Source organism: Silene latifolia, chromosome 3 (assembly GCF_048544455.1).
Source record: "Silene latifolia isolate original U9 population chromosome 3, ASM4854445v1, whole genome shotgun sequence".
In the NCBI taxonomy this organism is placed as follows: domain Eukaryota; kingdom Viridiplantae; phylum Streptophyta; class Magnoliopsida; order Caryophyllales; family Caryophyllaceae; genus Silene; species Silene latifolia.
The window spans coordinates 19,264,689-19,281,650 of record NC_133528.1 but is presented as its reverse complement, the minus strand read 5'-3'; the positions used below and the strand labels follow the sequence as shown (position 1 = coordinate 19,281,650).

Here is a 16,962-nt window from a genome sequence, read left to right as displayed (position 1 = left end):
TTTGTCATGGTGTCGATTGCAGCCCTTGCATTTATTGCCTTCGACGTCCCGTTACCCCCACCGTAATGGCCTTCGTTTTATCAGTTTCCGTCTCCTCCTCTCCCACATCCCAAACAAACTCTTCATCCTCTCCCACTACGTTTTTGCCCTTCCTTTGCCTCAAATCGGAACTTGATGCCATGTCGAGAATAAAAAATGAGCCCAAACCCTATTTCGATGTCTAGAAATCACCACGAGAAAAGTAGAAGGCTCCTTGAAGAGAAAGGATGACCCTAAAGACGAAGATTAGACGGAGGCTCTCATAGAAACCCTAGAGAGAAGTTAGAGGTTGTTCTATAACTTGTATAAATTTGTCATAACAATAACTTTATAGTTAAACGTATTTGTTAAGAGTCTTATGATGGATAACTTCTTAGCAAAAATGAGCCCAAACTGTTTCTTTCTGGGTTCTTGTAAATGGAACACCAGGGAACATGTTTACATCTACTCGAGGTATTAGATAGGGAAATCCCCTTTCACCATATATTTTTATTATGTGTGCTGAGGTTTTAGAAAGAACTCTACAAAGGAATAACGATCTTAGTTCTAGTGATATTGGGATTAGAATTGGACCTGGATTGAAAAAAACTTCCATTCCTTACTTTTGCGGATGACACTATCATTTTCGCTAAAGCCTCTAATCAGAGTTGTAGAACTATTAAATCTATATTAGATAAATTTTGCACGATTTCTGGACAATTTGTTAAGTTCGATAAATCAACTTATCAGTGCACTAGAAATATTGACCGCTCACTTCGTGTGTCTTTTACAGGTATCCTTGGTATGAACGAAGAAGCTCGTTTAGGTAAGTACTTAGGTTGTCCTTTAATTGACGGCATAGTGACCAAAAATATGTTTGAAAGTATTAATAATTCCTCGTGCGCTCAATTATCTAAATGGAAAGCGAATTCTTTATCGCAAGCAGGTAGACTAGTTGATATAGAAATCGCTTTAACATAATGTAGTACTTGTACTTTCCTATGAATTCAAGTTTATTTCTATAAAATTGTTTCTTAATGAACTAATTTGAAATTATCTCAAATAAGCAAAAATAAGTTAGATGAAATGTAAAACTCTATATGCATTGTTGGTCTTTATTTCAATCAAGCCTCAAAACACATTACATTTGTAAGAAGGAAAACAAAATGTGTGAAAAGAACAAGTTGGAGAAGGTGAGGGGTGAATTTCTACAATCAGTCTTGCTTGTGAGAATAGTGCCGTCACAAATGAGAATTTGTGGAATTTGTAAGTCCATAATTGCATTCATATCTAACAAATGAAAAGGCAGATCAAACCTAATTTGACAATCAAAGAATATATATTTCTATCTATATATACTTTATGTATTTACTAAGCTTAATTTAGGTCATAAACTTAACAATCTACAAGCCAACTCTTCTAAAAATTCTCCTTGTGGAAATCGAACTTGGTGCTGGTCTTTCTCGAAAAATCTTGAGATAAACTTCTTAACGATTGAGTCAATCCCGGTGCACCACAATAGAACACCCCTGCGCCATTAAAAAAGAACAGAATTATTTAGCTTAATCATGGTTTAATTTGGCTACATTTAGACTCATTTCACTTCGAAGAAGTGGCAAGGGGTTAATTTAGCTTAACTAGGCGTCTCCAGTTAAGAAGGAGACCGGAGAACTATTAGCTCTTGTGGTCCTATCGAGCTAGAATCCAAACTAAACTGATGCATTTTCGTTAGAATCACAAACTAAAGTAAGCTAGGTATGAGAAATGCTTACCAACTCTTTTCGCAGTATGGTTTACAGCAACATGCTTGAAAACAGCTCTCCAGTTCGGCCTAGCAAAATGAGTCTTCACTCTAGTCCCAGAGACGATATCCATTCCGTTCTTGGCATGATGTAAGGACTGAAGCATAGCGATCAAGGCTGACCTTGCATCACCCTCTTCATAGACACTGGTGCAATAGTTATGGAGCTCGATAACGTGGTCGTGATCATTCTCAGCCACCTCGTTCATAACACTCCTAAACCACTCAAAAGAGCCCTGTTCTCGAGTCACCCAATAGAAATAAGCGCGTTTCACAGCAAAGGGTTTCTTCTTGTTGCTATTACTACCGGCACCAGTTCCATTGTTGGAGTCTACTATCCCGTTCTCAATGTCCTCCTTTTGTTGCTTGATGTGGTACATCACATCCTTGACTATACTGATCAATGGCGTTGCACCAATCCCCAAACCAACGAGCAAGAGGACGTCGTATTTCTTATAGTCCTGAGCTGGTGCTCCGTACGGACCATCAATCTTGAGCCTAGGCATCCTAGTAAACCACAATAAAGAACATGTACATTTTGTTTAGATAACCAGACCGGGTTCAATTATACATTTTGTACAATTTTCATTTACGAATCATAGGCGTAAGCCTCTGAGACATGGAGATAATGCAGTTGTTTACTCCTATAGAATTATATATTTTTTAAGAGTTGCTGTAGATGCTGACAGGGTCAAACCCAAGTCATGACAACCATTACTCAATATCTTTACCATTTACGTTAGCTCACATCTGTGCAACTGGGGATAAACCATTAAATGAGCCTCAATCATAACCTTAGACTTCTTGAGTCGGTCCTTTCACAATTTCACAGTATTATAGCAAAAAGGAACGAGAGGGCTCGATTCAAATCCTAGAAACACAAATACTTTATCTAAGAGTATGTTGAAGAGGTGCAATTGAATGATTACCTGGGAATGGAAGATCCAGTGCCAATGTCAGCTCGTAAGAGGCCACTTTGATTACTGTTTGTAGGGGGCTGGCATAGCTTGGAAAAGAGTGATCTCAACTGAGATGTCCAGTCACCCAATGTGCGAATATGAACACTTACGTAGTCGTCCCCAGGAGCCGAAGTCAGAGAAAATGGATGCCTAAACAATGTCAAGGCGCACCCATGTCAGAATTTAATCACTCAAATTTAGTCTAATTTCCATGACCTGAGTATTTAAGTCAGTTAATTACCATTCAAATGGAGAAACATCGGCACAATTCACAAAAATGTACTGTCCACTGGTGTATCTGAATCCCTGAGGCTTGCTCATGTGCAGAGCTAATACATTTCCTGGGTAGACCGCAACCTGTAATGAACATAATGAAATTTCTAAATCATGATATTAAACCTTTTCTTTTATAGTTATTTTATCATATTTCCGGCGGGAAAGCTAACCTTCTGGATCTGGACAGTCTTGTAGCCAGATCTAAGAGCTCGGAGAAGCCTTTCAGAAGCATATATTAAAACTGGTACAGCAAGATACATCCATGTCTGAAAGAATTCATTGCATAACATCAAAAATTAATGTGGGCCTTGAAAACATTGCCAATTTACTAACTTCTCAGTTAATATTCCCCCCATTTCAGTCAATAACCCCCACATTTTAAAATCATCCCCGAGAAAGGGTAAGTGAGGCTTATTGACTCAAATAGAGGGAGTAGTAGACATTGCATGAAACTGTTTCCGCAGAATTCAAAACGCGCAACATTTTAGTATGAAACAGTGTAGTTTAAAATTGTGTAAATTAACTATTTATTTGAAAGGGTTTAGATTCTTACTGTTTTCTTGTGGAATTCCTTGCTAAGGTAGAGATACCAGCCATGGACTAACAAGAGGGCGTAAACGATGACAAACAAGTGGTGAGAATACCAGAAGGCATTGAACCCAGTAAGCTTTTTAAGGGCTTTAGGGAGTTTGACTTTATTCCTCCTGAACCAAGGTTGGGCCAAGACAAATGCAATAGTCATTAGGACAACCATGGTAATACCAGTCCACCCTTCCTTTCCTTTGACAAACCACCAGTAATTGGGCGGCCTATGTTCCCCGAAGTACTTCCCTAGCGGTTTGTAGGCCGCATCTGATGCATGGAGGAGTCTCGGGAAGTCACACGTAAGATGGCAAATCGCATGGATGGCTACACCGACTCCTATTCCAAGGGCCACAACTTTGTGGAAGTTGATGTTGTCGTCAAAAGGCACTGCCATTCCTAACTTTGTCCTGATTTAGAATGTGGAGTAACTATGTTAAGTATTAAACTATAACAATTTCAACATTTAATGAAAACAAACCAACTTCTAAAGCTGAGACCCTTTGAACCGTAAACATGAGTACCACCCCCGTCCCCCAATACCTAATGATCTAACCAAGCTGACATAAGCAATGTATAAGTAACATTTGATTGTTCTATTTTAAATTTCAGTACCTGCTCCTTAGCCAGGTGATGGTGTTCCTACACACAGGGAGAAGTATGAGTGCCATATTGAATTTGAGGGTCTCGGCCGCACCCTTAGCAGATGTGACACAATATCCCATGACATGAAACACGTAACGATTCTTGTACTGGAAGAATTTCCATATAAAGAGGCCAATACATATGCTAAGCCATAAGAGTACGACCCATATCCTCTTCCAGTTGTCCTGGACAAAATAGGCAAACCGCTTTGCAGTTCGCTTGACCGGGTTAGGTTCCTTGGTTGGAATTAGCTTCTGGCTAAGCATTTGACTTAGCTTCCTGCTGTCTGTGACTGTGTTACTTGAGTGAGTTGGGGCTTGAACCAACAACATTTCCAGGTTATGGATCTGCATTTTAGTAATGATCACTAAATGTTTAGTATCAATAAACCACATACCACATTTACAAGTGTAAAGAAACAATAAATGAAAAGCCCAATAATATTTTGACCGATTCGGGATGGGCTTACAGCAATTTGGACTAGCCCAAACCCCAACTCTACATATAAAATGAATTAAAAGAAAAATGTCCTTTAATTTTCAATAAACTTAATGTAAAACCGTCTTATGTAAATTTTGTGTGTGTTTTTTTTAATGTTAGAAATGGCGAACCTCGATATAACCAAGCCCATCAGGGTCGAGGTCCTCCATGATGAGGGCCGCATATTCCTCTGCATGGTTTTGAATCGTTGAGAGCTTATTGGCTGATGCGCTCAATGCGATGATCTGAAATAATAAAATTTTACTTAAATGTCATTTTAAACAATACAAAAATGCTAAAAAATATATTGACAGTCCAATTTTCTACTCGCGTACCTCTTTAACTTCCTCTTCAGTAATCCTTCCATCCGCATCTTTGTCGACCCTATAGTTAAAAGCACATTAGCACTCTTGAAACAGCGACTATGGACTTAAACTTGTTGTTTAATGCAAATTACCGTCTCAATATACATCACAATAATTATCTCGAGATTAAGTTAATTACTCCCTCCATTCCAATCATTTGTTTACCTTTTATATTCAATCGTGAGGGATATTTTAATTAGAAAGCAAATGAATGATTGAGGTGGAGTGAGTATTTGTCATTAGTCATAAAACTGTCGTACGCAAGAATTAGAGACGTCGCGTTTGACTAATCCTATTTCCCAATTTCCCCAACTAAGTTTGAGTCTCAATTTACCTTATGTTTTGACTCAACAATCCTATAATATTGTCAGCGGTGTACCATTCTGAAAGACAGCAGGAACGCGGGAACTTGGTACAATGGTGCCTAGTTGCCTACCAGTCTACCACAAGAACGGTCAAAATGCATAACCAACCCAAAATGTTGAAAATGAGATAAAGTAAAATAATATGATGATATGATTTGAAAGGCTGAAAGCTACATTTCCATAAGAAATTCTAATAGCTTATACGCATAAGGATATGGAAACGTTCTACACTTGTACACATACTCAGTAACTTCACCTGATTTTCCTAATGACCAGGGATCGAACCCCTACCCAAGCACACCAAGACGGGGATGCAAATTTCCTGTCCTGTCCCGCCTTTTGGCCACCCCTCAATCGCTACAGAGCGGTATTAATCCTCAATTTAAGATTTCATCTTGTAATCAATCATCATCTTTACTGTCTGCTATAAGCCTATAAATATTACCGATACCATCCACGATTCCAGGAAGGTATAGTGTCCTAAGAAATCAGTACTCTAAAATCCACACATAAAGTCGCAACCCGGGTTACCATATTAAATACTCCTATTTCGTTCAATTAGATATTTAGACCTACAATCCAAATTTCTCTTCACAGAAAAAAGAAAACAAATGTGGCTAATTGATTGAAATAGACGTTATTTATAAGTGTTCAGATGATTTAAAACACGCAGTCGACATCGCCTCAATTGTTTCACACTTCATCTCCACGGAGCAAATATGTAAGCTAATTGAAAAGAAGTAGGCACGTATACAAGAATACAAATACTTATATTATGACGTTAACTATTGAAGCATTTGTCATGCCACAGATCAATAGATGCCTTAGGTGGTAGGCCCATTTCTTTATACCCAACTTTTCCTCACCACAAAACTGTGTAATCCTTGTCTTTACCTTTCCCTTCAGGCTTCAGCCTGATTTTAGTACTTTAAAGCTTTTGGCTTACACATCTTGTAACATGGGGTTGGAGTCGGTCACATGCAATTGCATTCATAATTCCCGAGGTTGAAGATATCCAACTTCACAAATTCTCATTTAAGACGCTTAAGACGGGTCAAATAGAATGGATGAGACAAAAGAAACTTTCTTAGGAACTAACAAAACAAATGTCATATCCAGGGGCGGCCAATAAAATTTAGAGGCATTTGACCAACATATGAAGTTAAAGGAGGCCCCCCTCTCGGTTGGGCCCCAGTTCGAATACTGAACACCCAATGGGCCGCCCCTGGCCATATCTAACCAAGTGAGGTATTATCTGACCTGCCCGTCTTAAGAGAGACCAATTGATCAAATTAGTAATGTAATTTTCAAAATATTTTTTGTAAATTTCTTAAATTCCCAAGACTTAAATAATACGGAGTTCTCCTTTCCTTGAAACCGAACACCCTAATTGCTTCTGGAGATCCAAGTTTGAAAACTTTGATCACACATAATTAATAAAATTCAAAATTTGATATATAATTAAAAAAAGTCAAGGTACTAAAAGCACAAAGTGCCACAAATTACATGACACTAGTAAGAGCAAGTCCAATGGTTTGGCTTAGGGACTTGCTTGCAATTTATTAAAATTGTAAGCAAGTGGCTAAACCATTGGACAAGTACATATAGGGTAGCTTAAACCAAGCAACTAGCTTCATTAAGAGCATCCACAATGGTAAGCTAGTTGCTACTAGCTTACCTTTGGCACATCAACTTTTTAAGCCACAACCATTTCAAGCTACAATTTGCTCCAATGGTTAAGCTAATTTACTAGTAGCTTAATTGAACCCACTTAACACACCCTCTATTTTTCTATTGGTTACATTCTTTTTGTAGGACCATTTTAGCTACTAGCTCTATGAAGCTACTAGCTCAATTTAAGCTAGTTTATGTAGAGTGCTCCAATGGTTACGCAAGTAGCTTGAAATCTTTTTTATTTGCAAGCAAGTCCTTTTAGGTAACCATTGGAGATGCTCTAAGCTAGTAGCTTAAATGACCCTACCACAAAATTCAACCAATAGAAATTAGTTTGCTTAATTAACATATGAGTCAAGCTAGTTAAACTTTTGGCTAAACCATTAAAATGAATTAGTAGCTCAAAAATAAACTAGCTTAAAATGTGATGTAGCAATGGTAAGCTAGTTGAAACTAGCTTACCATTGGACTTGCTCTAATAAACGAGTCCAACCATGTCTTTTTTTTATTATAAATGTAGCTAATCATAGACATCATTTTCTTAATTACCATTCATTTTCCATTTAGACGAAACATAAAATATACAATAAAATAAAAAGACAAACTGAACAAGTAAACTTTGCAAATTACAAAATCCAATTTATGCATGGTGGACTAGTCCAATAATTTGAGTATTTGACCAACATATATTCTTTTAGTCGGACCAGATATAACTATTTTAAAAAAGAGTATATAATAGTAGAAAAATCTACGGAAATAGTTCACACCAGTTGTACGTCACTTGTGAGGACATTGACCAATTCTAGAAGTATTAAAATTATGCGACGACACCTACCAAATATGATTTCTGGAAAATACACATTCACCGTTACTTATTCAATCATGTTTAACATACGCGAAAATATGTAAGAGGGTCCGTCTCACGGCAAATATTTACTGAATTATTCAATCATAAAGGATATGTAGTGGAAAATGAATAGGGAAAAACTCACATGTCAAAGAAGGTTTGAATGCGAGCATCAAAACTTTGGTCAGAAAGCTGCTCCCAAAAATCACGGAGTTGAGTCTTTGTTATTGTACCCGTCACTATGCCTCTTCTTCTCGCCAATGCATCAAATAATTCTCCCGCAAATTCTTTCTCGTTCATACCTGCATTCACACAATTCAATTCAATCTTCAGTCAAAACGAGGCCGTTTTGACCCATTACTAGCTCATCAACACCAACTCTTTCAAATATTCGATAAAAACCGAGGTACAGGTGAATTCGATACCAACTGTATACGACTAAAAACGAGAAAAATACAAAAACAGATATAAAAATTGGAACAAAATTCTGATCATTTATGTTTTGCCTACTACCACCCTGGCTAGCTAGCATTACGCTTGTCTAATTTCCTAATTTAAACAACACATTTAAGCATTTATAGTCAAATTTTAAACCAATTTAGGGTAATCTTAATGCTCTGTCCCAACAAGTTACTCAAAATTTCAAAGAAAAATTGATTTTCTTACTAAAACTAGCCAATTCTTAACCATCGCGCTATTTCCTTTTCCATGGGAATATTTCCACAAATCCGCATTACTTTCATACTCACTCCTTCCAATTAGATAGGTCCTTTCTCCTTAGGGCATTAGCAATAGACAAACCTCCAAGAGGTTTGTTCTCATGCCACATAAGTTATGATACATACTTATTGATAAGATTATGAGATCCTCATAATCTTCGTAATCTTTTGTAATTAGGCAATACGATCTTTGTATTATATTATACCCGTCTTGTAGCCCAAGTACCCTTGTAACTATATATACTCATGTAACCATGCTTTGCAAATTATCTAATATAATATATCTTTCCATATGGTATCAGAGAAAACGATCCAACTAAACCCCTCCCAACCCTAATACTCGCTACAGCCATACCTTCACCATGGCCACAATTCCCAACCCTCATGAACCACTCAAACCCCTCCTCCACCTCAATGCTGCCTCTGTCGAAAAACTCACCCCCTCCAACTACCCTCAATGGCGGCTCCAACTTGAGTCACTCCTCGCCGGATACTCCCTCTCCTCGTTCGTGAATGGTTCTGCTCCGGCACCTCCTCAAACCATCACTGACGCAGACAAGACCCTCAAACCCAACCCCGCCTATGGCACTTGGTTTCAGCAAGACAAACTTCTATTCGGTACTCTAGCAGGCACCCTCGACAAAACCGTCGCACCTCTCATCAACAACACCAAAACCACCCGTGAAGCATGGCTCATTCTTCAATCGACCTTTGCTTCATCCTCCCGAGGCCACATAAAACAACTCAAATATCGCCTCAAATCTATCTCCCTTGGCTCCTCCACCATCTCCGAGTACATGACCAAAATCAAAGTGCTCACGGATGAACTCGCCGGACTCGGTTCACCTATGTCCGTGAGGACATCACCGATCATGTCCTCGATGGGCTTGACTCTCGCTACCGGCATTTGTCGAGGCTATCCAGGCTCGTGACACCTCCATAACCTTTCCTGAACTTCACGAAAAACTCATCAATCGTGAACTCGCTCTTCAAATCGACACGCTAACCTTAACCCACTGGACCGGCCCGTGGCTTTAGCCACTTCCTCTCGTCCCTACACTCACCATCCACCCGAAATACACCCCCGCCACCCTCCCTCTACCCCCGCCCCACCCTCTCAAAATCCCTTTCAAGGCCGCCGTCAATGGTGCAATGTTCGTGGCCATGTGCTCTACTCTCGCCTACCTTCAAAAAACTCTATCCCAACATTGTTGTCCCTCGCCAAACCAAAACAACCACCACCCAACCACAAGCCAACCCAACCGAACTCACCGCACCTCCTCCAACCTCTCCTTGGCTCCTTGACAATGGAGCTTCTCACCACGTCACCACTGACCTCGCCAATCTTGCCTTGCACTCACCCTATGATGGCACCGACGAGATTGTCATTGGGGACGGCTCTGGCCTACCCATAACTCACGCGGGTTCAACTCTTCTTCACTCTCCTTCTCGCTCCTTTTCCTTGTCTCGTGTTCTGTGTGTCCCTTCGATGCACAAGAACATCATCTCCGTGTCTCACTCTGTTTAAAAACGATGTCTCAATTATTTTCTCATCAAATCGCTTTCTTGTACAGGATAACCACACTCGGAACACTCTCCTCATCGGTCCAGGCTCGAGACGGCGTCTACTGCGGCCGACCACAACGCCGCCTCACGCACTAGCCACCGCTCGAAGGGGGAGATTTTCATCACAGATTTGGTCATCCACATTTATCTACTTTACAAAAAATGTTATCTTCCTTATCATTAATCAATAAAAATTTCGATCATTGTTCCTCATGTGCTATTTATAAGAGTCACAAGCTACCTTTTTCGATGTCGTCTTTACAAAGTTCCTCACCTCTCGAAATAATCTTCAGCGATGTTTGGACGTCACCGTCTCATTCTTTTGACAATTATAAATATTACATTATTTTCGTAGACCATTACACTAAATACATATGGTTATACCCTATTAAAAAGAAATCAGACTCACTACAAATTTTCATTCACTTCAAAAACTTAGTTGAAAAAAAATTCTCCAAATCCATCGTCACTCTATACTCCGACAACGGTGGAGAATATCAAAAACTCGCTCCATTCCTCGCCTCTCACGGAATCTCTCATCTCACCTCTCCTCCTCACACCCCGGAGCACAATGGCTATGCGGAGCGGCGACATCGTCATGTGGTAGAAACCGGTCTCGCACTACTGGACCACGCCTCCCTACCCCTAAAATATTGGAGCTTGGCCTTCCAATGTGCTAGCTATCTCATTAACAGAATGCCAACCCCAACCCTTGACAACTCCACCCCGTATTATCGTCTCTTCCAATCTCGGCCAAATACACCTCCCTCCACAACTTTGGTTGTCTCTGCTACCCTTGGCTCAAACCATATACCTCAAACAAACTCGACCCACGATCCATACCATGTGTGTTCGTTGGATACTCACCAACTCAACACGCGTACCTATGTCTCGACCCGACAAATGATCGCATTTACTCATCTCGTCATGTGAAATTTGTCGATACAAACTATCCATTCCGCACCTCCTCTGACCCCAAACAAAACCTACCCACACCATCCCAATGGTGCCTCTCCTCTATCCCTGATCCTGCCCACGACTCCCACACACCGTCTGCCACCCCACCACCACCCAATTCTGAGCCCGCATCTACTGCCTCACCCTCACCCACCAATCTAACTTCCGCACCCAACTCTCCAAACACTCCACAAACCTCCTCCTCCACAACAAACACCCCGACCACTCCCACAACCCCGGCCACTGTCCAGTCCCCTCCCACAACCCCGGCTACTGTACAGTCCACTCCCACAACCACGTCCACTGCCTCCCAATCACCATCACCACCACCACCTCCACCACCTCCGCCACCACCCCTCCATGCTACCCGCTCCACCAACAATATCTTCAAACCTCGCACCATGATGAACCTGGTTGCTCAACTCACCTCCACCGAACCTCGCACCCTTCGCCAAGCTCTCTCTGACCCGGTTTGGAGAGCAGCCATGGACCAACAATACTCCGCCCTTATCAAAAACAACACGTGGAGTCTTGTCCCACCTGACACTGCCCAAAACATCGTGGGTTGTAAGTGGATCTTCCGAACCAAATACAAACCCGATGGCTCCCTCGACAAACACAAAGCTCGCCTCGTCGCCAAAGGATTTCACCAACGACCCTCCATAGACTACAATGAAACCTTTAGCCCGGTAATAAAGCCTGCTACGATCCGCCTAGTCCTCACTCTTGCTGTGACCAAGTGCTGGCCTCTCCGTCAGCTAGACATAAACGATGCCTTCCTTCAAGGCACACTAACTGACACGGTATTCATGTCCCAACCTCCTGGGTTCGCTGATCCTCAACGCCCGGACCACGTGTGTCGTCTCCACAAAGCCATCTATGGCCTTAAACAGGCCCCTAGGGCTTGGTACACGGAACTCCGGACTTATCTCCTGAGTGTCGGCTTTACTAACTCAGTTTCGGATACATCTCTATTTTTTTGTCACTCACCTGTCACGATTTTTGTTCTTGTGTATGTTGATGACATAATTGTTACAGGCTCATGCTCGAAGGCCGTGTCTCAGTTCATTAACGCTCTCGCACAACGGTTCTCCCTCAAAGATCTTGGCAACCTGTCCTATTTCCTCGGCGTCGAGGTAACTCCCGTTTCTACTGGCATCTTTCTCAATCAGCGCAAATACACGACTGAGTTACTCCAACGCGCTGCTATGCTTGATGCTAAGCCTGCCACGACCCCAATGGATGCCTCCGAGAAACTCACACTCCTAGACGGACCTCCGCACTCCAATCCCACCGAATTCCGTGCTCTTGTTGGCTCTCTGCAATACCTCTCGCTAACTCGTCCTGACATTGCCTTTGCCGTGAATAAACTCTCTCAATTCATGCATCAACCCACGACCACGCACTGGACTGCTCTCAAACGCCTCCTCCGGTACCTCGCTGGCACTCTTACCCACGGTATAACCATCTATCGAGACTCCCCACCCGCTCTTCATGCCTTCTCCGACTGATCGGGGTGGGAATGACTCGGACCTCACTTCCACTGCAAAGATACCTTGTGTACTTAGGGCGTAATCCCTTGTCCCGGAGCTCAAAAAAAGCAAAAAACCGTTGCTCGGTCCTCTACGGAAGCCGAATATCGATCGATTTTGCCAATGCCGCTGCCGAACTTACTTGGATTACTCATCTTCTCCACGAGCTTCATGTTACCATTCCTAGCTCACCATCAATCTACTGTGATAATATTGGTGCCACTCAACTCAGCTCCAATCCAGTCTTTCACTCTCGCATGAAACATGTCGCAATTGATTTCCACTTTATTCGCGAACGAGTTCAAGCTGGTAAACTGCGTGTTGTACCTGTTGTTCAAGATGACCAGCTGGCTGACCTTCTTACTAAACCCGTTCCGCGTCCTCGGTTTAATATGCTACTACGCAAGATAGGACTTCTACCTCCTCCGTCCATCTTGAGGGGGGATGATAAGATTATGAGATCCTCATAATCTTCGTAATCTTTTGTAATTAGGCAATACGATCTTTGTATTATATTATACCCGTCTTGTAGCCCAAGTACCCTTGTAACTATATATACTCATGTAACCATGCTTTGCAAATTATCTAATATAATATATCTTTCCATACTTATCTACCTACAAACCCCATCCCAACAATAGATAAACCTTTTCAAGGTTCATAACATGGCCCACACATATTATTCCTCCTCTCACACTCTCTTTCTACAAAACCGTATACTACCTAGTAACCATTCTCAACAACAAACCTCAACACCCATGTCTAGCAATAAGAGGTTTGTTGACAAACCTGAAAAATAGAGGACATGTCATCGCACAAACCCATTGACAAACCTCTATTGCTAATGCCCTTAGAGCAATCATACACGGGGTAAAGCGACTAAATTTTTTGTTTTGGCGTGTTAATTTTGAGACGTAAGACCATACAATTTAGAAATGACGGTCAATTAAAATTAGTAGCTTAAACACTATGCTTAAATCTTTAGAGGTGCACAATTTACCAATGCGTTAAAAGAAATTCAGAGACCGTCTCTAAGAAAACCAGTCTATAGTATCGAGTTCTATGAACTTTTAACATTTAATTTCCATCCTCCAAAATAAATTTAATTCACATATTACTTAAAATTGACTCAAGTAGACTTCTTTAAAGTATTGATGATTATGTTTAGGCATGATTACTCCTCAATATCTACACAGATATCGACATAATCATCACTTATTCATCGATAAATATTTTGTGCAACCAAATTTAACGGTTTAAAAACTCGAGTAATGATAATTATCAATGACCCATCAAATATTAATAAACTGTGATTTATTTACCATTATTTTTTCTGACGTCATAAAGTTATTCACTCACTATAATCTCAACAAAATAATCATTCATTTATCGTTTTTCAGTAGGTCTCCCTTGCGACGGGTCGGATATTGCGACGGGTATTATGTGAGTGGAAATGGGTAGAGGGAACAAGGTGGGCACCCACCCCATGTGCTTTGTCTCTCACCCTTATGGGTTTTTTGTGAGACGATATGGTATCCGTCGCAAGTTTGCGACGGATACCTTCCGTCATAAGGGAGATTTTGTGATCGTTTTTATTCTACATCGGGACTGAGACTAATATACGAAATTATTAATCAAAGATAAATAAATGATAAGACGGAAAACCGTAAATGAATTAATAAATGAGACACACTTACCAATACACTGACCAAAGCGAGATCTGAGCAACAAACCATCAACAGCCAATTTACCCCACCGTTTCTCAACTTCATCCCATCCTTCCGTCCCCACACTCTTATTAATAAACTGCAATCCCCGCAACGCCCGACCCGCGGTCGTTTTAGCCCTATCAAGCTGTTTAAACCCGGTCCGCCGGTCTGTACCGGACGTGACCCTCTTCAGCTCACGTGACACTTGCTTCAACTTTGCTGACAGTTGTGATGTCAGCTTATGTGGTCGGCTTCGTTCTAGTTGTGTTGTCAACAAAGCCGCCTCTTGTTCGTCTACTGCTCCTTTTATGTCTTGGACTGATACGGCGTCGTCTCGTACGTCTAGCGTAATTTCAACGTACTCGTTCATGTCGTGTTGGAAACGCGCTGAGGTGTTGGTTGGTTTTTTGTGGGTTGAAGTTACTAATGGCCCGCTGAAAGTGACTCGGGATTGTGAGTGTACGCTTCCGCCGTCGGAAGTGTTGTCGTTTTGATCTTGGATCTCCATGGGTTTCCTCATGGTTTGTTGTGCCCTGGGATACGGAATTGTAAGAGTTAGTAGACAAATAATCGGGACAAAAAGTATAAAAAAGTACACAAATGATCGGGACAAAAAGTAATACTTATATTATTACGTATATAAAAGATATTTTGCCTTCAAAAAAGTGAGAAAGATGTGAAAGGGAAGGGAAAGGAATGAATGGGAGTAATTGTGATCATGTGTAGAAAATTATGATGTGATTAAAGCATGAATTAATGAAGAGGACAAAAAAGAGAAAGCTTAGTAAGAAGGTAAAGTGCTAATGAATAAGATTAATTAACTAATAGCAAATCCCGCCGCTTGTGAGGGGTCACAAGTTTGTTAATGTGAAAATATAAAATAAAAAACTTACCAAGATTGGGGATTTTTGGGAAATGATGATATAGACCTGGTCGTCTCACAATCGATTAAAATAATGCGAGTATTTGGTGAATTATGATTTTGGAGAGTTTGTTTGTTAGTTTGAAAAGAAGAGGAGGGAAAATGTTGAAGTGTTAAGATGTTTAGATATGAATTTAAGGAGGGGAATGTGTGAAATGTTGTGGAGTTTATAATAAGAGTGGGTTGTTGACGAAGGCAAGTTGAAGAGAGAGACAGTGGGAGGAAAAAGACTAAAAATAATAGAAGAACGGAACAAAAGCGAGGGGGGTAGTACAAGCACTAGTAGGAAAGAATAAGGATAAGTCAAAAAAAAAAAAAAAAAACAAGTTACAATTTTAGGAGGAAAAATCCAAGGGGCGTAAATGGTGTGGCTCATTGGATTTGAATTGAATTGAATGATTTGTTAACGTAGTCGTGTTTACTGTAACACTCATATGATTTGGTGGTAAGTTTTGACTAATTAGCCGATAAATGTAGGTTTAGTTTTAGAATGGTAAGATTTGGGTAATTAAGCATTAACATTTGGGGGCGGGTTTGGTATGGTGGTCCTCGTGGATTTAGGGTATTCATTAGTAAGGATTAAGAATGTTGTTTCGTAGGATATTAAAAAAACTCAAATATTTAGGTTAAAATTTTCTAATAATTTTTGAGGTTGTCTTATTGTATTATTTGTTTGTACTAATTTTTGAGTTGAAATTCTCTAATAATTTTTCGATCCCTATTTGTGAAAATTGATGGCAATGCCACTATTTGAAAATAGATAGAAGTAGATTTATGATAATATTCACTCTCATCTAAATTAAAAGTAACACTTCTCCAATATATGTGATGAGTACTATTTTAAAATGTTATCTTTGGTTTTGATGGGAGGGAGTAGATTATATTGCAAAACAACCTTAATGAATTTCTTAGTAACAAATTTTTTTGTTTAAGACGGGTTAAATATACCATGTAGGATGAATAGTACAAAAACAAAATGCATTGGAAAAGATAAAAAGGTTTATCCTATATAACCCTGTGTGATAATATTTGTCCGTCTTAAGCTTAAAACATATAGTGCAATCTTAAGCAAGATTAGTTGTTTTAGTAAAAGTTTTAAAAAAAAATCAAGTATTTGTGTGCCTAATTGATTTGACCGGCGAAATAAGTAATTATAACGAACGACTGTAAGACCATCCGCAATAGACGGGATAAAGCAGCTTTTTAAACATGGTAAAACTGACCCAATCCGAATGACTTGACTCGTATTGACCCAACACCCGACCTCAAGACCTGAGTTTGACCACCCGACTCGTCAGTTGGAAAGCTACATTGCAGATCTGCAACCTACAGTTACTTTGTCTACAACTGAAGTAGAGTATATGACTTTGACTGAAACAGTTAAAGAGGGTATATGGTTATTGGTCAGTGATCTGGGTCTACATCGGGTTCAAGCTATTATGTACTATGACACTCTTAAGGTAATATGTTTGTTTGGCTAAAGATCAAGTTCATCTTGAGCGGACTAAGCATATATATGTGAGATATGACTTTTCAATAAATGAG

At 40.2% G+C, this 16,962-nt stretch overlaps 1 protein-coding gene across 1 annotated transcript; it reads right to left on the bottom strand.

Moving 5' to 3' along the window:
• Positions 1–1,100: 1,100 nt before the first annotated feature.
• On the bottom strand, positions 1,101–15,732 carry LOC141647346 (respiratory burst oxidase homolog protein B-like). Its single transcript, XM_074455488.1, has 12 exons — positions 15,389–15,732; positions 14,484–15,028; positions 8,158–8,314; positions 5,097–5,145; positions 4,893–5,006; positions 4,252–4,628; positions 3,608–4,046; positions 3,225–3,320; positions 3,020–3,135; positions 2,749–2,928; positions 1,791–2,326; positions 1,101–1,547 (listed from the first exon to the last, which is right to left on the bottom strand). The coding sequence occupies exons 2-12, from the start codon at positions 15,013–15,015 to the stop codon at positions 1,438–1,440; spliced, it is 2,706 nt and encodes a 901-aa protein (XP_074311589.1). The 5' UTR covers positions 15,016–15,028; positions 15,389–15,732; the 3' UTR covers positions 1,101–1,437.
• Between the last annotated feature and the right edge of the window lie 1,230 nt (positions 15,733–16,962).

Bases quoted from the DNA above. Each gene is read 5' to 3' on its own strand.
- LOC141647346 (XM_074455488.1), bottom strand. From the start codon at position 15,015: ATGAGGAAACCCATGGAGATCCAAGATCAAAACGACAACACTTCCGAC. The intron at 5,146-8,157 runs GTGAGTTTTTCC...TTTTAACTATAG, and splicing joins ATTCAAACCTTCTTTGACAT to GGTCGACAAAGATGCGGATG. The intron at 1,548-1,790 runs GTAAGCATTTCT...TTAATGGCGCAG, and splicing joins CCATACTGCGAAAAGAGTTG to GGGTGTTCTATTGTGGTGCA.